This window comes from Megalops cyprinoides, chromosome 1 (assembly GCF_013368585.1).
Source record: "Megalops cyprinoides isolate fMegCyp1 chromosome 1, fMegCyp1.pri, whole genome shotgun sequence".
Taxonomy (NCBI): Eukaryota; Metazoa; Chordata; class Actinopteri; order Elopiformes; family Megalopidae; genus Megalops; species Megalops cyprinoides.
Window position 1 is genome coordinate 56,360,548 of NC_050583.1, and position 27,135 is coordinate 56,387,682.

A 27,135-nucleotide genomic window follows, 5' to 3' on the forward strand; every position below is an offset into this window, starting at 1 on the left:
GGACCTCATGGATCCACGTGCTTACAGAAAAAATTGAAGAGACCTGCGAAGCACTTTCACATATGCTGGGCCATATGGTTACTCCAGGGAATAGGGACTGAAGTTTCAGCAAGCTCATCTGGAGCATGTGGGGAGGGAGTCTCACCTGAGCACTGGCCTTTTCCAGCAGAACGTTCAATAAAACAGCCATATGGTGGACAGCAAAGAGGCTGGGGTACAGGCTAGCATCAAATAAAACTTGGCAAAACTGGGTTAACCACCTGATGGGACAGCGCAAATGTGAGATTGCTGTAATAAAGGCCAGTGATGTGGGAAATCAAAGCTCTGTGCCAGTGGGAAATGCCAGTGTGCAAAGCCGTAGGAATATAACATAAAATGAGGTATAGAAATAAATTTAGTGTTCCCGTTTATCTGTGAATTTTACCAGTCAAATTTCAAATGGTTTACCCTGGCTTCAGTAGAACTTGTCTCTGTCTTTGATTCCTTGCTCTGTATGTTCCCAACTTTTGTGAACCATGCCATTCATCTACTTTGGTTAAAAAGTCTCATTCATGTCTGATGGCAACCTTCCTTTGGAATAGGCAACCACAAAAAATCAAAAGACAACTTTTTACTAGTTTTGTTATTAGTATGATTTAATAAAACACTTAAATATTTTTTTTTACAATTTCTTTATTTCAAATAAAAATATAGGCATTTATATCAAGATTCTAAATAACAATATAAATCACATTGCTTATAAATTTACAATAACATGGTAGACTCAGGTAGCACTTGCTCTTAGAATAGTTGTGTTGACAGAAATCGCTAGAGATAAGTGCCACTTTCAGTATGGTATTTACAATACAGTAATTTACTGCAACCATTGTGAATCTCAAGTTCCATAAAAGAGAAACAATCAAAGCTACTCTGCTATTTTGAAAAACAAAACTGGAAGGGGGGAAAAAACAGAGTATCCAATGCAAATGCCCTCTTCGGCACTTCAAAATGCTCTTCGGGAAGTCAGACGAGTCCTTTAAACTTTCCGGCGGGCTAAACAACATCCTTTCAGATATCAGCTTCTCCAGGGTGCAAGACTGGAGCTCAGTGTCTTTGGCAGGTGTGAAGGCTTCGGGAAGCCTTGCTGCCATTATCCCCCTTCTGCGTTCGGCAAGAAAGACCATCCCCACAGTCACAGCGCTGGAATATCTCCAAGCCATGGGTGCCTTTCCTCCTGTGCTTGGTGCACACCTGTCCCTCTTTCAGAACAGGCTTGCAGATCTTGGACCAGAAGTGACGGGCACAGCACAGCCCCTCTGAGCAGTCTGTGGACCTCAGGCAGTTGTCGCCCTCCTGACCTGCAAGAGTAAAGTTCCACAATCAGAACCCCCTGAACACAACAGAATCATATCTTTGTTGGAGGTACATACGCTGCTATGCACCTTGGGGATCGGTTTAAGAGAACCCTGTAACGTTACATACCTTTGAGTGATTGTGGTCTTCCTTGGGGTGCACGCTTGGAATGGGCTTCCACTGTAGAGTTATCCTCGTTCACAAATCCCGGAGTGATGGTATCGTCAGCTGCGGTGTGTTGAGCAGTGTCCGGGTCGTTGGGCAGACACACACCTGAAAAAGAGATAAGGGGTTAAATACCGAATACCCGGCACTGTTGGAATATGTTATGTTAATAAAATATAGATCCAGCGACTCAAAAGTGAACAGTTAACACCCAAGCGTTCTTCGAGATTGACAACAGAACGTTTATTAGATTAAAGAATGCAAGTCAAATTAATACAACTTCTTTAGCAGTTGATTTTTCAAAAGTCGCGCTCACCATTGCTGCAGTGGTTGCCAGGGCAGCACATAGCGTCCCGGATACAGCGCTTCCTGCGCTTCTTGCAAGGAAGGCAGGAGTTTCGAGGTCCGTAGCAGAACTCTTCATCACCGCATTCGTCGTCATTCACGCAGGTAGAAGGCTGGATGATAAAAGAAAATAACTTGTAAATACAGAATCTTGAGGAAAAAAAAACACAGAGGAAATGGACTTTGGAATACTGACACAAGTGCTTCATTCTATGATTTATATTTTAAATCGTTACAAATCATTGAAAAGTAAACGTTTTTAGAGATTTTGTAAATGTGTGTATACAATCGCAGGTAATCTTAAATCGTAAGCATAGGGCTCTTGTCATATTTTACCTGTAAAGTGTCAATCGCCACGTTCTGACTACCGCTGTCAAAAGGTATAACGTCTGGGGTCGCGCTGACCGGGAGGCTAGGATTCGCAGCTCCTCCGGGAAGGTTCTTTATGGCGTTGGAGTTGAGCAGAACTGACCCACCACAGGCAGCCTCAAAGTAACCACACACGGTAAAGTAAAAAGCAAGAAACACAGGCACCGAAACCCGCAGCATTGTTGCAAGATGATCTCAACAATATGTCGAGAAGTTCGGACTCCGCTGGCAAGGCTTTAAGCTAGAAGTAGTATTCCTTTGTAAAGTGTGCAGCTTGTGAGGATGATGGAAGTGTACTGCAGCTCCTTGTCTCCTCTGAAGATCCTGCCTGTCTGATGCTCGATTTATAATGTGGAGTTGTTTGCATTCCCGCCCCTAGCTATGTGTAACAAAAGGGTGGATGAAATTTCAAAGAGCTGGAGAGCATGACGCTTCCCACAGCAGCTAACCTATTAAAAGGGAATTCTCATCCTAGGGTTTCACGATAATGTTTGTGTGTAATTATCAATGAGTCTCCTCGAGATGACATCAAACAAACACCGAAAATGTCTCGCTAATACACCCTTTGCCCATACTTAGGATTTAAAGGATATTACCAAACCTGGTAGAGATGTAAGGGGACATCCTTAAAAGCTTATGGCATTTGCTTTTCTGTTTACTGTCAACACAGTGTAAACCAGTGTTTCTTTTTAGTGCACATCTCTAGACCTGATCAGTAACGAACATTTAGTATATTACGCTGTCAACAGATCCATTAACATTTTGCACTTTTGCACGATTACCCAAAATCGATATAAGCCTCAAGTTATTTTTAAATTAAACTACACGTTTTATCAAAGGCAATCAAATTGATGTATTGTGATGCGTTGCAGAGTTTAGTAGTTACATTTGTTCATTGTCATTTCGGTAAAAAGTACCATGCAGCGCCAAATAACGGGACAACAAAGGTTGATGGCCCAGACGGTCCTTTGGTTTTTTTGTAATGGGTGGTTATTCAAGTCATTTTCGGTCCATTAGCAGCATTTGATCCGTAATTGTAATGGGAGAACTTTGAAATGCACTTGATTAAACAAGCGGCGAAGATCAAAGACGGATATGCAAATTGTGGGGAGTGAAAAGTTTACCGAATTAATTATCATTCAGGCTAAGTGCTTTAAAACAAATATAGTTTGATTAGCACTCTGCGATAAGGAACTGGCACCGGTCTCTCTGAACTTCAGCTGTGCGCTCTAAACAATTAGACACACGTAGGCTATTTTCAGAAGTCGTAGGCAGCTTTACACCCGTATTCCTCAATTGTGTTCATTCTTCTTTTTTTCTCAAGGAAGCCGTGTGCTATTGTTATGTCAACGCAGAAGTAGAACTCCGATAATCTAAATTCCAGAGTTTATCATTGACACGTACATTTTTGTTTAGATGGAAGACAATTTTGTTATATACGCAAACGTAAGGAATTATTTTCTGGAAACATTTCAGTCTGTCCAAGTGTAAGTCCATGTAAAACTGCCCACAGAGCAAAGTATTTGGGTGCCACAAACCAACAGTTCTGCTGTTATTCTGTATGAATTGCAGGGTTGCGCGCGGGTTATCGTAGTATTGCTGTTATGATGGCAGGAGATTGTAGGCTACATTTGACTAGGTAGCTTGTACAGCCCAGTCCTCCGGTATGGTCTAACCAAGCAGATAACCGCTGGTACTATCAAGATTTAAGACATATCTGCATTGTAGACATTGGTGTTCTATTTACACTTATGGAGTTCCTATGCAAGCAACGCCCCATCCTTGCACCAAGTTGTGTATACGAAATGTCATTGAATCCCTGCAAATACATATTGAATTTAGTGGGGGGAATGACATTAGCGGTAAATAAAATATTGTTCTGATTTTTAAAAATTATTTTAAAAAATCTTTGCCTGGCGTGTTTAACGCAACCAATTCCAAACCAAGCTACGGCCTACACATATCTGAGTGATAAAAGCGGCATTTATTGCGTGAACTCTATGGGTCAGATGTTTGCGGCCACAAAATTTGCTAACGATTTAACAGTTTCTAAGCGTAAATCTGCCAAATACTTGGGATAACCTCCCAAATAAAAAAGGCTTTGATGCTGTTGACAGAGGTTAGTTATAATAGGCAACTACAAGACAAACGTTCAATACACTTCATTAAACGTGAATTGGCAGCATTCATCCCGATTCTTTGGTCTTTTTGGCTTTGTTTTAATTGTACATCCAGTGCTTACAGTGGTGTAAAATGAAGCTTGTGTAAGGGACCCTTTGATGAGGATAGATCAAACAGAACTGAGACCCCATGTCTTAATCAGACTTCAGCAGGCATGGCATCTTCACAAACAATCCGTTTGCAGGGCTTTTAGCGGGCTTTAGCAGACATTGTACTCAGCAAATTCATTTGGTTGGATGCCAGGTAATCCTGTTTTCAAATGCCTGACTGTCGCTTAATCCATTCATGCTAGTAGACATCCCTAGTTAGCCACGTCCGTAAAGTGGGAAGTAAATACAGAATCGTTTCTGTTTAATTGAAAATAAGTGCTGATGCATTAAACTTTATTAGCGTGAGACCGTCGCAAAGACAGTTGTGCATTTTACGCCATCTGGTGGCTGTCTGCGTGAATAGGCTCATACTAAATGACTTGGTGCAGGGGGCGCAAATTACAGCGTGCGTTGACCACAAACCTGTTCTTTGACATTTCTTTTTTGTATTATCGTATATGTTAACAATTAACAACGAATTTCCTTTATAGACCAGATCTCGGTAAAACGTTGACACGTTTTCGTTGACTCATGTTTGAGTGAATTGAATGCGTTTACTCTTCCAGGCAAAGCCCTGTCCTTGTTCTAGGTGACAATGTTTCACCGCTACTACTCAGGGGGTAATCGGTCGCTCTCTGAAGAGTCTCCCATACAAACTTGTTTCTGTGTTTATACATGGGCATGCTGCTGAGGACTCGGTCGTTTGAAGCTGAATAAAGAACAAGCCTTTTGTTGCACTAATTGCAACCAGAGTCCTGTTAATACGAGCCAACAAGTTTGCCACATTTTGGAAATTCCACAGCAGCTGCCACTGTGGACTGGGTCAGGTCTATAAATAGTGGTTTATGAAGACAAAAGCAATACTGTGCTACATGTGAGGTGTGAGTTGAAGGATGCAGTACACATAGAAGATACAGATGTTTTAATTGAAACAGATAGGCAATGTACCTGTCATAATTTACCAAACAATTACATCACAGTGTTACAAATTGCATTGTAAACCATATATACCAATGCAGTTAGTGGTCTTATACTTTATAATTATTCAGTGGCTTCACTGACCTAGCACACCGTAACCCAGCTGTGGTGGGACATGTGGCAGCTTCAGACAGCGCGGGGAAGGTTCTGGTCTCTGATTCAGCACTTTCCGACCCCTTGGACACCATCTGTGTCCTGCAGGATCCTGGGAGACAGGGCTGGGACAAACCAAGTGTGAAGTGACCTGTGGCTGAGGGTAGAGGGGAAGATATGAGACTAAGAGAAGACTTTCCGATCTGTTATTCTCAATGGGCGTTTTGTGAGGTTTCTCAGAATTCTGGTCTTTGCTGTAGTGAGGCTGAATCATTCAGTCTTACAAGGGTGCTGTCCCTCATTTTTTGGATAATTGAAAGAGTAGGTTTTTAAATTCAGAGGAGAAATACATGTACAATTTATCCCAAAGTAGCAACTTGTATTTATTTAAGTTTTGTGAGGTTTACAATAGGCACTCGGCAAGAAAAGTTGCAATAAAAATACACAACAAAAAGGAATGCAGTATACTGACAGAATACACACTTCAGGCAACATTGACTGCAACCGATGCATCACCACTTTTAATTTCGATGAGAAAACAGCGAAAAAAGACTATGAAAGCAACAAAAATATAATGAAACTGATCAAACACACCGAGAGACAGCACTGAGCTGTTGTGTGCCAAAGGCAACTTCTTAGTGTTTCTGGTTTCTGGTTTCTGGAAAAGTCTTTTGTTCCTATGTCTAGTTCAAGCAACACAGTAACATCATTGCAGCAAAGAGAAAGTGTATGTGTAACTTTTTCATTCACCTGCATTTGCAGGGGAGTTGCATATACATGTCCCTTGATGCAATGTTTCCACGGCGCTGCACAGTGCTGTGATTTAGCCGTGCAACACCTCTTCTTTCTGATGACAGCCTCAGAGAAAGCTTGGATTGCAATACTCCAGACATCCATCCTATCATCATCTGCTTTTCCTTGAGGGTGGGGTGGGGGTGCTGATTAACTGATGATAATGATTAACTTGCTACATGCCAGTGTGTGTAAGTGGCACGCTAGGTCCAAAGTTACGCATGTCACTCTACTTGCAGAAAGGCCTCCACATAAGGCATGTCTGAGGCCTTCGCCACCCATGTGGCCACCCGCATTAAGGTTCATGGGAGCAGAAGCATGCAAGGAAATCATTTCAATACAGTCTTGTATTCACTGCATGTGACGGATTGCCAAGCGCAGTAAGACCACCCAGCAGAGTAGCGCTACTTCTAAATCACCAGCATGAAAAGTTCCTTGTTTTATGTTAATCTGCACAAGTCATTTTACATTTCACAGAAATGAGGCAGCATAAAAAACGAACAGACTTACAGCTTAGCCGCAGAAATGAGGGGTTTCACTTCGTGTCATTTGAAAGTTACATTTTATTGTAAGAAAAAAGGCATATAAATAGCTGGACCATAAAAAAGCAGCAAGCTGAGAAAGGACAACAGTTTGAGGTGTCTGGCTTTGTCATGCAGCATTAAAAGAAACATTGAAGATATTTTTGGATGCCATTTATTTAAGGCACTTGCAATAATGCCAAACAGCCATGTATAGTTGACTACTAAACTAGACTGAGGGAGCGGTATTTTGAGTCAATGATTTACATTGTGAGATTGTTCAAGTCTGATTAAATAAACTCTAAGACAAAAACACAATTTCTCAAATATTTAAATCATATAATAACGCTGATATACTCTAACAATTCAAAGTTGTACATGTATCACAAAATATTAGCACTAAATATTTATTTACAGAAATATTTCCCTCTGGTCCAAACAATAAATAAGGTATCTCCATTTGTTTATCCAGCACAGTGTATATGTGTCATTTTGAGCCTGGAGGACTGCCGTCTTTAAACCGTCACTGAAAGGGTGACATTATCATACAGTAAACGCCTGCTCAGAGAAAGCTGAGTGTCGTGACTCTAGAATATGAATTCTGCCTCACTAAATGTTGTCATAGATGTGAATCTATTTAATTTAGTTTGCTATGGTGCCCTCTGAAATATATTGCCTGAGCACTTCACAGAATCATAACAAAAATGAAGGAAAAAAAAAACAAAACAATGACATATGGAATATAGTATGAAAGTGAGAATTATAAAGAAATCCCACAACTCAGGACTAATGTCTGTTCCCTTGCTAATTTGAATGTAGTGGTGACCCCCTTGCAATCTGAATCCCACTGTTCTCTGAGGGGTACCTGAGGGTCTGTGCACCACATCATAGGTAAAAGGCCTGTAACTATATGCAAAAGCTGTCTGAGAAGAGTCTCCTGTTTGTCATGAAGGTCCTTCATGTTTTTGTCTTTAATAGCCTGACCCCTGGTGGTGAGCTGAGTACATCACCTCTAAGTCTGAGTCTTGTGTTTAAATATCATGTGCATCTTGTTACAATTCGTACTGTATACTCATAACAGGAAAAATATTATAGCACTGATTACTTATAAAATTTTGTCTCAGGTTCATGACTTTTTTAAATTTGCTAAATCCTTAAGAAATTTTATTTTTCTTCAGGATTTAACACACATTAAAATTTCTAAACTTCCCTGTTGCTTTCTAAAAGAGGCCATCCAATTATTAATGGCAAACTAACTGTGAATTCTGGAGGTAAGGTGTTGGTGCAAAATGTCTCAGTACCTTAATTCTTCTTGTTGTACCTAAATGACAGAACCATGGTTAAAGGTGAATGGACAATGCAGGTTTAGATTTCAAAATGAAAATAAAGACATAACAATTGTGCTTCATGGGTAAACTGTATATATACTGATATATATGTGCATGTGTGTGTTTGTGTATGTGTGTGCATTGTACGTCAATATATATGTGCAATATATACATATACATATACTGTATGCTGTATACTTATATCATACCATTTCAATTGACTTGAAAACAACATTCAGGTCTGTCATGATTGACTCAGAAACTACTCTGACTTGAAAGGTCAACCAGCGTTGAGGTCCTGAAGATTCGAGAGAACAGAGAGGTGAAATTTCACACTCTGAGCGCTCCCGCACCAGCCCCAAAGACAACTGAACACACTGTCGGTACAATCAACCACGGAGAAAAACCACTAGGAAAACCAGAACGTGGAATGGAATCCGGACCGTTCCATTTCGTACAAGGATATCGGTGGGGGTGAAGATATGTGGCAGCGGAAATGAAATGATGGAAAAAAGGAAAAAGGCCTGGCTTCGTGACGGCATTTGAGCTTGGTGCTAAATGCAGCGGTTTAACAGTGGAGGAGCCCTCCGGTGACCGTAACATTAGTCCCGGTGTCACGTCGGTGACCGCAGCTGCGTCAGTGAAGGCATCTTGGTGACCCAGAGCGTCGCGTTCCCCTTCGCCTTTCCCTCTCTTTGCAGTTTTTTTTTTTTGCTTTGCAGCTTTGTTCTGAAGAAGCTGCCCCAGGCTACACAGAAGCAGGTTTTGGGAAGCGGGGAGTGGGGAGGGAAGGGGGTGGGGGGAGGGGAGGTATGGGAGGGGGTTAAAAATCTGTGTCCCAGCCGGTGTTGTCATCTGGAGGGGGGTCGTCGTTGTCCTCTGGGAAACTGTCAAAATTACTCGTGTCGATCGGCGACGTGACCTGAGGGATGGGTGAAAGAACAAGCAAACAACCCGATCATTTCATCTTATTATTATCATTCCGCCGGAGCTTCACTCACGCAGAGCAGCGAGCGCCGAACGGCGGATACAGACACCTGTGATCACTCTGCCACGCTCATTTGTGTACTCAAGTCACTGTGTTACTTATATCAGAGGCTCACACCCCCTGTGGTGCCTCTTCTGCTGCTGTCAGCACTTGTTCTTAGAAGATCACATTTGAAGAGCACAAATCTGAGGGCAAAGAATTCACTCACAGTGGGGATGATAGGCGGAGTCAACGTTCCCTTCCGCAGCCCCTCCCAGTTAAAGCCTTCAAACCACCTGGGATCAGAGCGAAACAAAAGAAAAAAAAAAACACACAGACATTGTTAGATTCAATATTAGCTTCCGGCACCTGTAGACTTCTCTAACACCTGTTCTAAGTGGTTTTTTTTTTCAAACACAGAACAGTGAAGTCTTCATTGGTGACTCCAGGTAAGAAAAGGAATGCTGGTGTCCAGCTGTTTCAGGTATCTGGCAACACTGTTCCTGCTTCTCTCACTTACTTGTGCTTCTGGATGTCTTTGACTCCATTTTTCAAGTTTCCCAGTCTTTCAGAAGGATTGTCCCTGAAATATGTAAATGCGCAGCATATTAATATTTGTGTTCTTTTAGAGGAATATTTAATATACAGGCACTTTACTTCAAGGATGCACGCTCATAAGGACTCACCTGCATAGCTTTTTTATTAAGTTGGCAGCATTTTTGGTAATCTTCTTTGGAAATTCAATCATGTCGATACCTCTCAGTATAATGTTGTATGTTTTCATAGGGTCTGGGCCGGAGAATGGCGGGCTAGAAGGAGTTTAAGAGGAAAGCAGCCATTAAAAAGATTTTTCTGGTTTTAATGACTTGAAAAGACCTTCATGGAAGAGTAATATATTCCCATATAAACAATTAAATAAGATATTCCGAGTGGAGAGAATCTATACTTAAATTAATGTCAAAATATATCGTTAATATACCACACTCACTAGACAATGTATACACTTAATGTATCTGAAAAAGCTATTTTCTTCATTGCACATATTGTTTTTACAACAGAGAAAATAAAAGCCAAAAGCAAAATCCACATCTTCACTGGCAGGGTAAGCATAAATATAGCCACAATCAATATGCTCGTGTTCCTCCTTCAAAATAAAGGTTTTTTCCCCAGTACCTGCCGGTCAGGAGTTCATACATGAGGATGCCCAATGACCAGTAGTCTGCAGAGATGTCATGGCCTTTATTCAGGATGATCTCTGGAGCAACGTACTCCGGCGTTCCACAGAAAGTCCACGTCTTTTTTCCAAATCCAATCTTCTTGGCAAAGCCGAAGTCCACCTGCAGAAGATACAAGAGTCATTCAGACCTCTCCACGGGTGGCCGGTGCAGAGTCAGCATGCGCAGGGGGCGGGCATGGAAGAGCTGGGGGGGGGGGGCTGAAGTTTGCGCTCACCAGCTTGGCGTAACCTCTGTGATCCAGGATGAGGTTCTCTGGCTTGAGGTCTCTGTAGATGATCCCTTTGGAATGCAAGTAAGCGAACGCTTCGACTACACATGCCGTGTAGAAGCGAGTTGTCGAATCTTCGAATGAACCTCTGCAATGACGAATGCAGAAAAACAATGGTCAAAAAACAAGGGTCTAAAGCGTAACATACAGTTTTCTGTTAATGGCAGAGCAAGAAGGGATCAAGCCATGCTGCTGGGTCTCTCCTGTTGAATAAGAATACTGGAACTCAGTTCTAATAACATATTTCATACCCAGGGCTATTATCCACACTGCAATCACTCTGAAACTAAAAACTAGGGGCTTTCATCATGTGGTGTAGGCCTTGAAATGGGTTGCCTACCATATACTTTAAATATTAGTGGTTTGTGACAATTTCCATTGCAAAAATGTACTATAACAAATCAAATTTGTTTCATATCCACCACCCAAAAATGAAATAACATAATTAGAATATATCTTAGAGAATGTTTTGAGCACATTCAATACATTGAAAATATGTAATTTATTGCCATTTTGGTATATTGGAATATATTTCTTGTTTGCATTAATATATTTTAAATGTATTAGTAATATTTTATTGGGCTGAACAACATATTTCTCAATATAGCACATTATTTTTCATTTTCATATGGGACAACTATTTTTTAATTCAGTTGTGCATCAAAGAAGTTTATGTAACTCTTGTTTTCTATTCCATATACTTTTTCTTACCTGTCCCTAAGAATGGTCCACAACTCTCCTCCAAGGCAAGCCTCCATTAACATGTATAGATACTTGCTGTCCTTGAACGTCCTGTACAGTCTGGAAACAAAGAAACACAGAGTATCAGAGAATAGAGTAATTTTCTCTACAGGTGAGTTAGCAGAAGATGGGACAGCCACAGAATGCAGAACATCGCTAACCAGTGGAATTCTGTTTCACTTCAGCTTCTGATCTATGCACTGCGTGCTTAGCTGTCAATCTCTTCATCTGTGAGAGGCTGTCCACAGCACCATTACACTGTGAAAGAAAGTACAGCCCTTCTGCTACCTCATGTGACTGTAATCTGACTGTGTGCTGCTATGTGTGGCAGTACGGACCAGCACTTAGCACACTGCACTCTGTGGGCCCCGCAGGTACCAGGATGAAACACTGCTGTTTTACAGCTGATGTGTTGCCTTATAGTTCACCTTCCCTCTCAGCACCTCCAAAGGATCCAGCTCTATGAATGTGTCACAGAGTGTCATTTGGACTTGGACTTGGTCTGCAGGGCCATTCAATGATGTTATTTTCATGTATGGTGTCAGATATCAGCCCATTTAACATAGGTGTGCGTAGCGTTTGTTGCCATGGTTACAACTAGACCTGACGACCATGGGTGCCAACTCACATTGAGGCACTGGAATTGTTGGTTTAGTGAGGTATCAAAATGTCGTTTATCTCAAAACATAAAGATCACACTATATAGTGGTTACAGTATGAATTCAGACAGGAAGTACTAAGTTACCCTTGATGATCAAATAAGTAGTGCAATGGAGTGACGACAGTGCAGCCACGCATGAGGCTGGGCCGTACCTCACAATGAAGTCAGAGTGGGCCTCCTGCATGATGTGTTTCTCGGAGCGAATGTGCTCCTGCTGCCGCGTGTCCACTATGTGCCTCTTCTTCAGGATCTTCATCGCAAACGTCTTCACGTCGTCGCTCTTGAGCTGGACCTGCAGGAGGAGCAGAGAGGAGGGGGCTCAGGGGGTAAAACCAGGATCTCGTGCACTGAGTACAGCCTTAACCTCCACGGCGCGGACAACATAAACATCGGCCATTAAGACGAACGCCGGGCTGAGCTGCTTTGCAGATGCGAGGCGCCCTGCTTGTCTTTTAATAGCGTATGAGTCATGGTCTTTGCATAACTTCGAACCCAAGAACGGTTTCAGCAGGAGCCGAATTCTTCACATCGCGTATCCCAGGGAGCACCGCATGTCAGAGGTCACCCGATCCCCACTATCTAGCAATAGTTCACGCGCAGTGAACATGAAGCCCCAGGCGAAAGGCCACGTTGTTTTTTTTTTTTTTTTAAGGGTGCCGCAACACTTAAAATAGAGCGGGGGCAGCCTCGCCGGGGATTCCTCTTTCGGCCTGTCTGCTGGGCTTTTCCTTCTCTGAGCTGGGAACAGACTCCCGCATTGCGACACCCTCTCTCTGTCCCAGAGGGCTTCTCCAGTCCCCTGTTGCACTGCACCACTAAGCTGGCTAATCGGTAACAGCAATATACTGGTTTCCCACTGGCGAAAATGTTAGCGGTGGTGTATCGACCATGTCCTCCGTAACATGACTTTGCGACTGGTGAGAACGAGTTGAGCGTTACCGGGCCTAGCTGACAAGGCTTGCCTGTTTTTCGATCGCAGTACAGTACTTACACTACATACCATGATATACACCCGAGTACATGAAATGATGCACAGTGTACAATGTAAGTGCATGTGGATTGTTAACATATAAATGAAGTCAAGGCACTCTTACTGTAGCAATCTTTTGTATTAAGCTTCTTTAGACTGGCGTGGATTAAGTAAACAGCAACCTGTGATAAACGGTAAATTATCATGCTTAACTCTCAGAAATCTATGGAGGTGAAAAGAATTAAAATTTGAAATGAACATGAAGTCCTACAGGGCGATTTGGACATTGACGACTAAATAGCAAGCTACACCCCACAAAATATCATCTGATAATCCCATTAACATTTAATCCTGTCAATCAGATGTGGGGTTGTCTGATGAAAGGCAGTAAGCAATGTGATGACGTCACCCCTGGTGTGCTTGTGACCAGGCCAGGACCAAACCGGTTATAAGGAGCTCCACTCTATAAAAAAAACGGAGGGTTCTGAACCTAGGCCAGCAAGGCAAATTCTGCTGTGACAGTGGAAAAAGGGTATCTTCTGTATTAAAATCGATATGACTGATATATAAGAATGAGAGAAAGAAAATGTCACAGTTTGTACAATATGAACAATGTTTGTCTGATCACAAATTTTGATGTATCGTTTCGACATCATAAATTTGCTTTATTCAGAAGAACTGAAGATAAGCTGTAACATTTGTTTTATCATTTGTATTTATTTTTTTCCTACTGGTGAATGGCTGATTACTGAAAAGACACATTTTTAAGTATGAAAGATCACAATTCCTCTTTGCATTGATTTACAAATTGAAGAAACGCTCTTTTTATTTGCTTTTTATTTTTCCCCACAGTATCTCTGGGTACTGCTAGGTATATCAGTTCAATATATCTTTCCATGTTATTTTTAGACACAAGTCTTGCAATTAATTTACCTCTATGTTCTGAGAGCAGATATTTACTGGTTCTCTGTCACTTCAACTCCATCTCCTTCACATGGCAGGGTTCCCAGTGTCCCCTCTGCCTGCTCTGTGGAAAGTCACCCTCAAATAGACCAGAAGCCTTCTCAAACCTGACCTGGCTCTGGTCCATTTGAGCATTAACGGAAAACAAGATTCCCACATCTGAACGTGTTGATGTGTTCAACACATTAAGGTGCTATTCATGTGCAAGTTTTGGTATCTCACAATTTTTAAGGAGCTCTTCACACCTTTTAAAGAGAATCTTGGGTGGGGGTGGGGGTGGGGGGGGCGGGGTATTGGCAAAAATTGTCTGGTTTATTCGCTGTGTCTCAATTTGTTAAAAATTAAGGAATGAATACCCAAAATCTTCTGCAAGGCATTTAAAGTAGCGATGGTACTTCACAAATCATAATGACTGAATTATTCAAATCAGATCATTACTATTTACATAGCTGTCATAAAATGGCCTTTGCCCATCAAAAGAATGCTGCTATGCATTTTTTTGTAGATGCATTTACATGCCTCACTACCTCAGCATAACTAACCCACCTGAACATAAAATGTGAGTAATTTTTGTACATACACATAACATATACATAACTTACATATTCATGGCTGACTGAGCATTTTTTCAGACCATCATTTCACCTGCACCTCTGCCCTGACACACTTGGTATTTGTTCCCTTGGCCTCCAAGGATTTTAACACTGCCAGCTGTAAGCTTTTAAAGTCTTACCTGCTCCCCAACTGTATACTGTGATTATGACACTCTTAACAGCTTCTTCTACTTGATTTGCCCCCCCCCCCCAAAAAAAAAAAACAACTATGGCCCAGAGAGAGAAACAAAAAGACTAAATGAAAATGAACAAAAGAATCAAATAAAGGATTCAATAACCCATGAAAGGAGGGAACACAGAAAGCCTTTTTGACGCCCTACCAGTTCCACGCGGCCGAATCCTCCCACGCCAAGCGTGTCGATGATGTTGAAGTCGACCAGCTTCAGGTTGGAGAAGAAGGCGTTCTCCGCTTCGTATCTGCATTTTTTGAGATGGAAGAAGGGGAACTTTTTAGACGTGTGGATCCAGTAGGTGACGGGGAAGGACAGGGGCGGGGAGGGCGAGGGGAGGCTGCTCTGCTGTTCCCGCTCCTTCCTCACTGGGACTGGGACGGGCTCGCGCATGTTTCCCTCTCTCTGGTTCGACCGGAAAACACTGCAATTCTGTACAGCGGGCTGCCTGAACGACTGTGCTCTTTACGGTTCCTAAAGTCCACTTTCAGCCGTTTCTTCTTCGGTTCTCCTCACGTGCACGGTTTACGGAGTTGAAACAAATGTCCCGTTTCCCTCTTAAAGGAGTAGTACAGGTGCCATCGCCACCTTACATTTTGGGCGCCTTGCAGAGCTATCCTCCAGCAGCAGAAAGGAAAATCCTTCAAAGACCTAGACTCTCCCTGCATTAAGATCAGTCCACCAAGAGCTTTCTGGACGCGCGCTACGTGTGCTGAGCTCAAAGCTATGACACCACGGTGCGGTAAGCAGGCACCCTCAGACTGAGAGCAAATCGACAGAAATCAGAAATAAAAAAAAATATCCCAGCAGACATCAAGACCTCGTTGCCGGGCCCGATGACACCATCGGAGTTCAGTGGGAAAGATCCAGCACTGAGATAGTGAGAGGTTTGCTCCCTGGGGTTAGCTTTGCTGTGGTTCTCCAGCGTCCTCAGACCACTGAAGCACAGACAGCCTCGCTGGAAAGGACTTGCAGCCGTTACGCATGGGGTGAGCCTATGCGCCAAAACAACTCAAAGTATGCTACCCTTAACGTACCAGCCCCTACAAATACCGCCTGCCTGAACCCATCGGTATTTTTAGCATGCAGACATTGCATGAGGTTCACCCCGTTAGCATAGCTCCTGCGTTTCTGACGGCCTGCCAAAAAAGAAAAAAAAAAGCTCCCAAGATCTGAACGGCCTTTTAATTCACTCTCAACCTTCTGCATGAATCACCTGATGCCCTGTTTTAGAGGAGCTAGCAGGCCTGTTATGGGTGCCCTCTTTTTCTCCCATATGTGATTGGTCATGTCCATCATTTCCTCCTTATCCTCCCATCAACGTCTCCCTCCATCACATACCAATGTTACAGGCTTCCTACATCATGGCAATTTTATACACAACAATCTCTTCGCTTCATCTCGGTAATTCTAATTAATGATTTTTATCTATTGTGGGTGCTGGTGGAGTCCTTTTCCTAGTTCCAATTTTCATATTAAAAATCAGATATTCTGTGAGAACATAACAAATGAGCAGGGCCATCACATTCTTTTCCCTGATGAAGTATGTCATTTGTGATGCTGTTTATTCTCCAATTATCTGCAATAGGGCATCATGTATTTCCTGCCTCACCTATCTGATCTGAGCTCCCTGTATATACTCTATATTGAATTCCTATTTGCTGAGGAGATGGTAGGATATCACATAGCAGTTTACATATTTATATGGCAGGGTATTTACTGAAGCAATTAAAGTTACCGTGTTCAAGGATACAACAGTAGTACCCCATATCTGGGTTACAAGATCTTTTCCTGTACCAATACATCACAGCGCAGACCCATTTCTCAACATTCCAGCAGTGTGTGGTAAGGGGGGGGTAGGATTGGGCTACAGTTGCTCCATATCAGCGGGCACATGTGCTGTCTGAAAGGAGACGACAGGGTGACAGTGGGCCCGCCAGCAGCTACGACTGCCAGGACACTGGGCATGGCCAAAGCCCTCCACTCCCGTCCTGATGAAATGAGACGTCACCACGCCTCGCTTTCAGTTTGGAGAGAACGATACCAGCCCCCCAAAGGACAGCCAATCCCGCCGCGACACGATCAGTCAGGAGAGGAGTGAAAGGCCAGATAGGGGGGTTCACACTGCCAACACACCACCCTTGCCTGCGTTCTCCGCACCACAGTGCGGTGGGCACTAACAACCACCACTCACTGCAGTCAGTCAAAGGGCTGCATTTCAATAAGATCAACCAGCAGTGGGCTTTGTCCTTAAAACTGAGAGGCTCAATACAACCCAACAGCAATGGGCTTTGTTCTTGAAACCTAGTGCCTCTATACGAACCAACCGCAATGGGCTTTGCCAACAGCCACAATAACCAACAACTCCATTATACCATTTGAAAATTTAAGCTCAATTTCAGATAGCCCAAAAAGAAGAATGATGGTTATATTGCACACAGTGAGGGGGCGTAACAGCCTAAAGAGTGTTGACACAGTGATCAAAGAAGGGCACCTTGCTCAGAAAAAAATGGCTTGTTCCCAGGTTTGAACCCGTTGCCCTCCAGCCATAAATCCTACGCTCAGCCACTACGCAGCTGCCAGAGAGCTGGGGATCGGAAAGTGGATTGTAAAGTTAAAAGCACTGTTGACCCCAGAGGCTGCGGGTATTTCACGAGAGGAGGGTGGTGTCAGCACTCACGGTGGCATGTCGAGGGCATGTGGGCGTGCAGAGAAAACTGCCCACTTAACCCAGCGCTGCCTCGAGGGGAAGAGTTAAGTGTAACATTGTTTATCAGCATTATGTAACTATCGAAGCACACAAAATGCCCAAAACTAAGCAGGACTAGTGCCAGCAGAGTAATGACAGCTATACAGTGAGATACCAACAAAGACAAGTCCCATATAGCTCCTTTGCTGGTAAGTATCACTGTGTCTGTTTTGTTTACTGTCGCCATAGCTACCAGCTTGACCTCTGACAGGTGACACCTGACTTCCTGTCTTCACTCTGATTCCTTAAGAGGGAAGGGGGCCCAGAGCCGTACCACGTGACCAGGCCAGGGTGCAAGCCAGTGACAGATGATATGTCGAACGATGCCTCCAAGGGGTGGCATGTTCCTGTGGCCAATCTAGATACTGTAGAGATTTTCCATAGCACTGGCCAAAGGTCAGAAACCCTGAGACATGGCCAACCTGGCAAATGCCTACTTTAACTTTTTCCTGTTCGCATTAAGAGAAAACTCTGGAGCAGCTCATGCTTGGAGCACTGTACTCCAGACCTGAAGGTCATGGGTTTGAATCTCAGAAAGTCCTGTTGTATGTTTGACGAAGGTACTTGAATTCAGTAACACGAGAAAAAAATCCTGTACAAATGAGTTACCTAACATAATTTCCAAGTCCCTCGTGATGTGGATGGCTCCTAAGCAAATATATAGTGTAGTAACTACAGGCCTTGTCATGCTTCATTAGACACAAGCACTCCTGCTTCTACAGTAGATGTCACAAATGCTTATCCCAAACTTTGTACAATGGAAAGGTCAATCCCTCTCCAAACAGCCCTGTTCGATTCGGCACGCTCCTGAAGAGCGCAGCCTCGGTTTAACCACGCTAAGCAGTGTGCGTGCCGCGGCCGCCGCATTCCGCAGATTTGACACAGTCACTTCCAATATCTCCGCCGCTGTTGTCGCTGCCTCCTGCAAGTTCAGCTGTGCAAATAAGCCTTCCCCAACCTCAGCCCGACCAAAGCCCCTTTCGTTACAGGTCAGTGGACAGTTAAGACCAGCCCAGAGGGGGCTTGGGGCTCCCTCTGTTTAACACCGAAAGCACCGGCGAGGAAGAAATGACACAAATAACCACGAACAGAGGCAGCCTGCCAGGTGTTAAGTCACAATGCAACAGTTGACCCGATTATGTCCCCATGACCTGAGGTCCCAGGGCCTCGCAAAAATGCTAGTTTAAGCCACAGGCAGTTCAAGTTTTCCTTTCACTTGTCACATTATATTCCTTATAGCGTAGCTGCTTTACACCTGGGTTTTGAAGAATAATACATTCCTTGGCTTATTTAGGTTTTGTTAACCTCTAACTGACCAAACACTAAAAAGAATAACTTTCGGTTGGTCAATTAATTTGGCTATATTCTGCTCGGTGGCTTTGTGGGTTATATTTGAACAGGATGTCAGATATAATCTAGAACCCTGGTTTGAACAGTCAGGTGAAATACGACTCAACTGGTAGTCTGTGAGTTCTGCAGGTCTTCGTAATACCCAGATTCAGAAATTTTCTGCCTTTCAACAATGATCAGTAAATTATCTGTCATGCTATATAGTGTCACAGTAATAGTACTTCTCATTGCTAAGCTTGCTTCTACCATAATGTGCACCAATTCTAATTCCTATAATTCTAATGTTGTTTGAAATGTCCAGAATTACACACAAATATCGTAAAACACATTACACTGAGATTTTATGTGGGATGTCTGTTGAGTTAACATTGATCAGAATTCACATTTCTCGCTAGACAGATATCACTGTTCACCTGCTTCCAGGATTCACAGTTCAAAGCGCTATGTTTCTGGGCTGTTGTCAGCTGAGGCCTTATTTGGGACAAATCACACAGCTGCATTTAGACACAAACATGAGGTCTTGGATGTATAACTGCTTTACAGCAGAGCTGACCTCCCACTAATCTGAAATTTGTTCCCACTCTCCGGAGCTGTCATACTAGAAATAACACCAGGCACAGCAATCTATGTGAGGTTGCTCATCACGCACTTCACATCTCATTGTATTGGCAACACTATTAAGCACATGGGACCCACAGCTCTTTTGAGTTAAGTGATTGTGTCATAACTAGGGTTTTTTTAAACACTTGCCATAGAAGAGGACACAAAAGCAAATTCATTTTTATATAACAGCTGAGAATAGCTGACTTCCTGTCAGCACAGCAAAACATAACTGACCTTGTCACCATACTGTTAAGAATTTCTGTTGCTGTCAAACGGATTCTGGCCATGATCGAGAATCAAAATGTAAAAATAATCACCTTACATAACTGTCTCTCAAGATTGGATTTCTCCAGGCAACATGGGTGTATGCCAAGTTCTACCACACGCACTTAAGAGAGTTCCCATAACATGGTTTACGTTACAAATGAAATTGTGTTGCAGTTGCTACGCGCTGACTCTCCAAGCCAGACTCAAACAATGTTGGAGCCCACCCATGTTTTCCACTGTGAAAACTTACATGCTGAAGATACTGAAGGATATGACAGCGCTGATTTATACAGACAGAATTTCAGTGTAGTGGGGAGGCTTAAAGGATTTGTAAACACTGTAGGTAACACCAATAATAAGAAAAAAAAACAAGTTGTGCTGTCCTTGCGGAGCGGGCTGGTTATCAGAGAGCACATACGGAATATAATCACGCACGTGGATCGCAAGGTCGGGGTCTCCGCCGTTGCCACATATAGAAGCTGTTTATGCCCGGCGATTCTCAGAAAGACAACATGTGTTTAGAGACATCAGACAGCTGCTCCTAAGCTGCCCCATCTCAGGTTTACCAATACAGGATTTCATCTGAGGCCTGAGGCCTGGGTGGCACAGCAAGGCCAGGGCACAATCTGGGCACAGTTCAACAAGGGATAGTGACATGCTGGAGGTATTGTCACCAGAGCTCCTGGGCATCTGGTGCACTGTACCCAGGGTACAGGCAGCAGTGAGGTGCAGCACTAAGGAACACAGCCTGTAACTCATATGTTGCCAGTTCGATTCTTGGGTTAGGCCACTGCTGTTGTACCCTTGAGCAAGGTACTTGACTTAATGGAGTAAATATCCAGGTGTGTAAATGGATGACATATATGTAACCATGTACACTGTTCTAGGTAAGCTAATGCAATGTATTGCTTTCATCCTGCACTACTGAAGCACAGGGTAACACAGGTCTATTACACACAGTCATGGACCAGAGCACAGGTCTCTTGTTAGGCACGCACGCATGCACGCACGCATGCACGCACGCACGCACGCACGCACACACGTATTTCTTCATTTATAAGAAACTCTATAGAATCATTTTTTTTCTATCCAGATACATTCAATCACAATTTAATAACATCTTGTTCATATACATCTATATAGCAAATAACAGCTCTGTGTGTGTGTGTGTGTGTGTGCGTGTGTGTGTGTGGTTTATAAGTGTGTACTGGTTTGCTGCATTTTCTTTGCCATTAAACTATTCGTTGGTGGGTGATAGACGATGGTAGACATCTATGACGTATGATATGAAGTAAGAAGGATGCCTGTTGACCTGCGGCAGAAGTAAGCCTATGTTCAAATGTATGATGTGTTAGTGTACCAGTTCACTCTGACTATTGTAAATCCAAAAAAGGAAATTGCATTTCTTCTCCTGGATTTGTTTACGAACCTACATGTCAGAGGAGTGAGGGCGAACCGAATGTCTGGGATGTTTCTAAGGGCAGAGCAAGGACTTCATTATGTAAAGCGAAATGTAGTACTCACATTTATCAATTCAAAGTGTGCTTACCTGAAAGTTTTTCTGGGAACTGAGGTTAGGAACAAATATATGCAGCGGACAATTGATTTGACTGAACAGAATGTTACACAACATTTATTGCTGCACAAATGCCACAGCCATTGTTCAGTCCGTTGAAGGTATCTTAGTAACCCAGGAATGACTGAACCCTCCGTGGATACACTTCATCATGGCACTGTTGTTCTGCCATTACGTAAACCCCATTGTGAGACGAGCACACTGCAGTGACACAACACTAAGCTCCCATTGTTTGTCAACAACACTCCGACGCCCCCGTCGAACGCTGAACGCAGCGGCGTACGCACACGGCTATTGAAAGCAACGTTGGCTCGGCATCTGGCGCGAGTCGCTCGGAGGAACTCGTCCTGCGCCGAGTCATGAACCGCACCGCTTGGCCCTTTGTCATGGCAACGCCGACAGTTGTGCGAAGCAGGGATGTGCCGCTTTATGCGAATAGGCAAAGGAAAAGTACTGATCGTGACCCGCATCTACACAGAATATTCAAATCTCCTTCCCAGCCCTTTTCCCTCAAGGCCCCATAACACAGAGTATGTGGGCAGACTCAGACAGGGAAGAGGAGCTAATTCTCCCATCACACTCCCTGCGCTGTTTTACATGGTCTTTGTCTCTCAGATGTGGATTCTTTAATCATCTCAAGGGCTCATCAGGAATACAGAGCCATTTGGTTTTGCATGTGATGACAATAAGAGCCGTCTCCCTTTCAGACTTGGTTAATGCACACAGAGCCTATTGAGCATAGTATGCTATGTCTGAGGGCTTGGTAATTAAGCACCATATTAATGATAATTAGTTACACTAAGTAATACAAAATACTGAAGAACAATGACAATGACACAGTCTTTTGTACCTAAGACAATACTATCCGATAAAGAAATGAGTCAAGGCAGAGCAGCTTTGTAAGAAGCTTAAAGAGTCTCTGAAACCAGTGACGGTCTGTCAGCTGTCATCTGTCATCTGTAACACTGAGTCAGAAAGTCTGCCTTGTAATCTTCTGGTATAAGCCACTGTCTTGGACATTCAGAGCATTAAAGATTATACATAACATCACTGAATTGGATTCAACAACACAATGAGAGCCATGATTATTTAGAAGTGATCAGTCATTATATATGAGATGATCCTTTTGTGAGTAGTCCAACAAATATGACAGAAATAACTATTGGGAAAATGCCATTATTAACCACCAGAGGGTGCACTTGTACCATCCTTTTTTCTAATAGGCAACTACAATAAATCAGCAAATACAACAAATAATTAAAATTATGCTAAAGCCGAGAAAAACACCCAAATGCATGTGTCTTAACTTCAATCATCCTAATCGTATTTGCAATGGCGTGCCAGTTAACTTGGGGAGGAAAGGGTGAGAGCAAACCCTGGAGGGTATCTTTTGATCTCTGGCATCTCCCATCAAGACGGCTCCTATACTTATAACTGAAAAGAAAGGATCTCCATTATGCAGTGGCCACTCAGTCACAAGCTCAAAACCCTCAAAGGCCTTCCACTGAGAAATGTGATCGATCCAAACGGTGGGAGTAAAAACCGAGTTAGTTGCCCATAATAACCACACTGACACACGACTGGGAGAGGGTATGCCCCTGTCAGAGAATAAAAGGACTGAAGGAATAATCAGACACAACAGGAAATCAGGCACAATATGAATTGACAGCCCCTGTACTCCCTTCTACCCCCACACTGTCTGTGCCTGCCAGATGATTTGAGGATATTTCCCCTGTACCGTGGTGCGGAGATGGGTAATGTGACGCTTCCAAAGGAGGGCTGCCAGCCTACGTGCACACGAATCTCCGAGGAGGCTGGCCCACATCACGGCACCTTGGGGATAAGGGACCACTCTGTTCCCAGCGGCTCTGCCTCTGAGTCATCCGGGGTGGTTTTTGTGGTTTTTGAACAATCAGGGAATACGCATCTGTGTATTTCAGGTTGATTGCTGACATTCGAGTCGCCATCGTCAGAGAGCACAGTGGGTCAGATTGTAATGACTCCTGATTGGGTCGTCCAACTCCTTTCTTGCAAGCACTCCCATGTGGACCTGGATGCCCCCCCACCCCCCTTCCCGACGCACCACCACCATGCACACTACCGCTTGCCATCACCCCAAAGATAAGAGAAGCTTTTTTAAAAACTCTCAACTGGGGAATTACTTTCAGGTCCCCTTTGGATTGCTTTTCTTACTTTGTGACTTTGTCTGAGGCATCGACTAACTGACTCAAAAGCAGTCATGGCACACGCCGTCAGACTCCGTGGACAAGGCACAGCTGAATCCACTTTCATATCAGCTCAGATATGTTCGCACGAGAGTTTCGCCTCAAGAACACTCAGCGGCAAACCAACCTAAATAAGCTATTCGGTGACGTGAGGGTTGCAGTTAATTGCCACTCTCAGACGACAGCGGGGAAAAATAGGGGGGCAACATTAATAAGAAGATGGAAGTTAACGACGGTGCATTCCTCAAAAATCTCCAATGAGAAAGCAATTAAAAATAGCCACGTAGCTCGATTTCACACCCTGTTTTACAGAGACAAGTGCTGCGAGAAACTGAAGGCTTAATTAAGTCAGATGGTACTTTTTGCGACAGCGTCCACACCAGCGCACACTGCCCTAAATGGTCTCTCAGAAACAGGCTTATTCAATCTAAATGTCACGCATGTGCATTGTCCTTCGATAGGTCTGTCTAAAATGGACCCATCACCAAGATCCAAATCCTATCAAACACGGAGTCTTTTCAGACATCAATGCATGCCAAACAAGTCATTACGGCCCTTCGTTACGACAGACCATATTGTCTGATTATGTTTCGCCCGCTATCATCAGGAAAGCCATCCCGGCACAGATAATTATAACCACAAGGTCAGAGACATGGTCAGACCTGCAATAATCATTCAGATCAAATGAAAGACTACAGAGGCAAATTAATTAATGCACTGTCTAGACCTTCGCAACACAGCAAATACCCGCATTCATTAAGACTGTATTAATGACTTGGTTTTGCGAGCGATTAGCATGTTTGCTATTAATGAGATGCCCATGAGTGTGTGTGTGTGTGTGTGTGTGTGTGTGAATTCATACAGAATACTTTTGAAGCATCTCATACAATACTATTAAGTATTTACTGGTGACAAGAACTTATGACATTCCTTGAGAAAGACACGCAGGGTCTCTTTTCCCCCTGACATTATATACCACTCATGGAACATAAAATCCTGTCTCAGAGACTGGATTTGCACAGTAACCAAGTGATAATGAGTGGTGAGTTCATCTTAAACATCCCCTATGGATTTTCCTCATGGACCATCTGAGGAGTGGGTCAGACAAACAGCCGCTATGGAAAGCTTCCCATCTCCCATTAAATGACATAATTTGCTTATCCATTTACACAACTGATTTTTTTTTTTTGTTTTACCTAAGAAATTTGGGTTTCGTGCCATGCTCCCAGGTTCAACAGCAGCATCCCATTTGGGAATCAACCCAGCAACTGTTGGGCTACAAGCCCTGCTCCCTACCACTCCCTTTCCTCACAGCTTCAAGGTCAGATACTGTCTTACTTGCAGTCATCAATCAATTGTCGTCAATCAAACATTCTCTGACAATGACCGAGAACCTAGATCAGCAGCAAATCTGCTTCGTTCCACCGGGTATAAGGGTCAGCTTTTCCGCTCTCTACACCCTGGGACCCGCATGGGCGCCTTTGTGTTAGCGCCAGAGGGTAGCGCCTATCCTCTGATGGCATTTGCCTCCTGGTGCACTGTGGGACTTGTAGTGTGAATAGTTACAGTACGCATGCATGTGTAGTGGAGGACTGCGCGCACCTTGCCCCACACTCCTCGGTGGATTAGCAGCTGTCACTGTGGTAGTGGGGAGTTCAAATGCATAACTAGCAACTAGTAAAGTTGCGTGAAAAGGGGGGAGTGTTAAGTGCAGGTTAAGGTAAGCAGCTACCGGACCCCAGCATTCATGATATTGATGCAGCTGGTGGTTGACACAATATGCTACTTTTGCAAATGTTAAAGTTGCTATTGCTTCATTCATCCATGTGTGACGTTGTTGACGATTCCATCCAGTATTTTAAAGTAAGCTTTCCGGGATAGCTGCTATGACCAAATTCCTAACAAAAGTCCTAGCAAAGCTGTAACGGAGTATGTCATAGGCTGCATTCCAATTCCAATTCAAGTATCCGATGGGAACTATGGAGTCTTACATACAGTAACGTGCTACAAAAAAAACTCTCAACTGCTGGTGCAGAAAAGCTGGCAAATTGTCTGTCCATACACTAGTGGCAACTAAACATAAAGTAAAGAGCAGTCCATGTCCTCCTGGCAGAAGGTTCCGTGACCTTCCTTAAATAGCACACTAAGGTACACACAAGTAGGCGTAACCATAATTAAAGATGAATGCACTAGCCCTCTGACCGCAAAAGGGCGATTATAATAAGCTTCACTCCTCTGGTCCGCTTCCAACACAGCATCCATTTCTAACCAGCCTGCGAAGAAGCACTTCTGAAGTTCTGAAAGGTTGAGACACTTGTTGATACATAATGTCAAATACTTACTACTGCTATTCGTTTTCCAGTACTTCTTTCATGAATAACTCAAGAATCCATGTTCCTGCGAATCTAATAGCTCCTATAAAGTGCCAGCTCAGTGAATTTTGCCCCTTGAATAAAATCCATGCTTACAAGGGACAGTGTTGTGGCACTGCCTTGACACAGGCATTGTATAGATCAGGAAAGCTGCCTTGCAGTAAGACAGAGCCAATAACTTACTTTGCTTTGGCGCCAGCATCTTCATAGCCTTTGTTGGAGACATCGTCCAGGCCTCCAATCAAGTGTTTAAAAGAGCTGAAAGAGATCACAGGAGAAGGCGTCACGTTAAAGACTACAAGCCAACCGTCTTTCACACTTACACAGTCCTCACAGATATAGACAACAATGTCTTCAGCAGTGCGGTATGCATTGTTGGTTAACTCCTCAAAATACAGGAACATAGTGGTTAAGGAGCAGGACTCGTAACCGAAAGGTTGCCGGTTCAATCCCCACTGGGACACTGCTGCTGCATCCTTGGGCAAGGTACTTAACCCACAACTACCTCAGTAAAAACATTGTAATAACATTGTAAAACAACTGTAACCTATGTAAGTCGCTTTGGATAAAAGCGTCTGCCAAATGAATAAATGTAAATGTAAACATGTGATTCAACATTTGTTTTCCATACTAAATAGTAATGACAACACCTAACCTAATGCAACTCATCTATGGTAAAATATGCTTTTACTCAAACTTGATAGTGCGAAGGCACTTCTGATATGCAGGGTGGCTAAAAGCTTAATTGAATCCAGGCTCAAAAACAGCCTGCTTAAAGGTGATACCAGTTCACCAGCCCAGTGAATTTCAATCTGGTTAAAAATGCAGTGAGGTATTATTTAAACACAAAAGCACTTACACGCCATTTGACTCCAACTTTGTTATTTTAATGTTTAATCACCGCTATGCGGGACAGACATGGTTTCAATTCCACTTTTGATTCGGAGCCTTTCCTTGCCAGGGTATCTTATGTTAATGTAATTCGGGATCAGCCAAAGCCTGGGTGACTGTGTTATACAAATGAGACAGTTATGAAACTACCTGCATCCGCAATGGAATATTAATCTTCACGAAAGCTTCAACCTCTCAGCGTAATTAGATGCATGAGAGAACTACGGTCATGCTTGTCCTAGTTCAACAGAAAAAAACATTCATATTACACAGTTTAACAGATTTTACTTTCGAAGAGAAACTGTATTTCAGACTAA

The 27,135-nt window shown here is 43.3% G+C and overlaps 2 protein-coding genes across 2 annotated transcripts in view; both read right to left on the reverse strand.

Moving 5' to 3' along the window:
• Positions 1 to 942: 942 nt before the first annotated feature.
• On the reverse strand, positions 943 to 2,509 carry dkk1b (dickkopf WNT signaling pathway inhibitor 1b). The gene is made up of 4 exons (XM_036548380.1): positions 2,179 to 2,509; positions 1,814 to 1,955; positions 1,462 to 1,605; positions 943 to 1,337 (listed from the first exon to the last, which is right to left on the reverse strand). Exons 1-4 carry the CDS (start codon positions 2,389 to 2,391, stop codon positions 1,084 to 1,086), a joined length of 753 nt encoding a protein of 250 aa, XP_036404273.1. The 5' UTR covers positions 2,392 to 2,509; the 3' UTR covers positions 943 to 1,083.
• Positions 2,510 to 8,364: 5,855 nt separating this feature from the next.
• prkg1b (protein kinase cGMP-dependent 1b) overlaps positions 8,365 to 27,135 on the reverse strand; it is a 102,249-nt gene continuing 83,478 nt past the window's right edge. Inside the window, exons 9-18 of the mRNA XM_036529058.1 lie at positions 26,111 to 26,185; positions 14,936 to 15,032; positions 12,221 to 12,360; positions 11,378 to 11,467; positions 10,613 to 10,754; positions 10,334 to 10,497; positions 9,847 to 9,969; positions 9,681 to 9,743; positions 9,390 to 9,456; positions 8,365 to 9,115 (exon numbers count right to left, since the gene is read on the reverse strand). Of these exons, the coding sequence (XP_036384951.1) occupies positions 9,017 to 9,115; positions 9,390 to 9,456; positions 9,681 to 9,743; positions 9,847 to 9,969; positions 10,334 to 10,497; positions 10,613 to 10,754; positions 11,378 to 11,467; positions 12,221 to 12,360; positions 14,936 to 15,032; positions 26,111 to 26,185 (1,060 nt within the window). The 3' untranslated portion in view covers positions 8,365 to 9,016. The remainder of the gene's footprint in view (positions 9,116 to 9,389; positions 9,457 to 9,680; positions 9,744 to 9,846; positions 9,970 to 10,333; positions 10,498 to 10,612; positions 10,755 to 11,377; positions 11,468 to 12,220; positions 12,361 to 14,935; positions 15,033 to 26,110; positions 26,186 to 27,135) is intronic.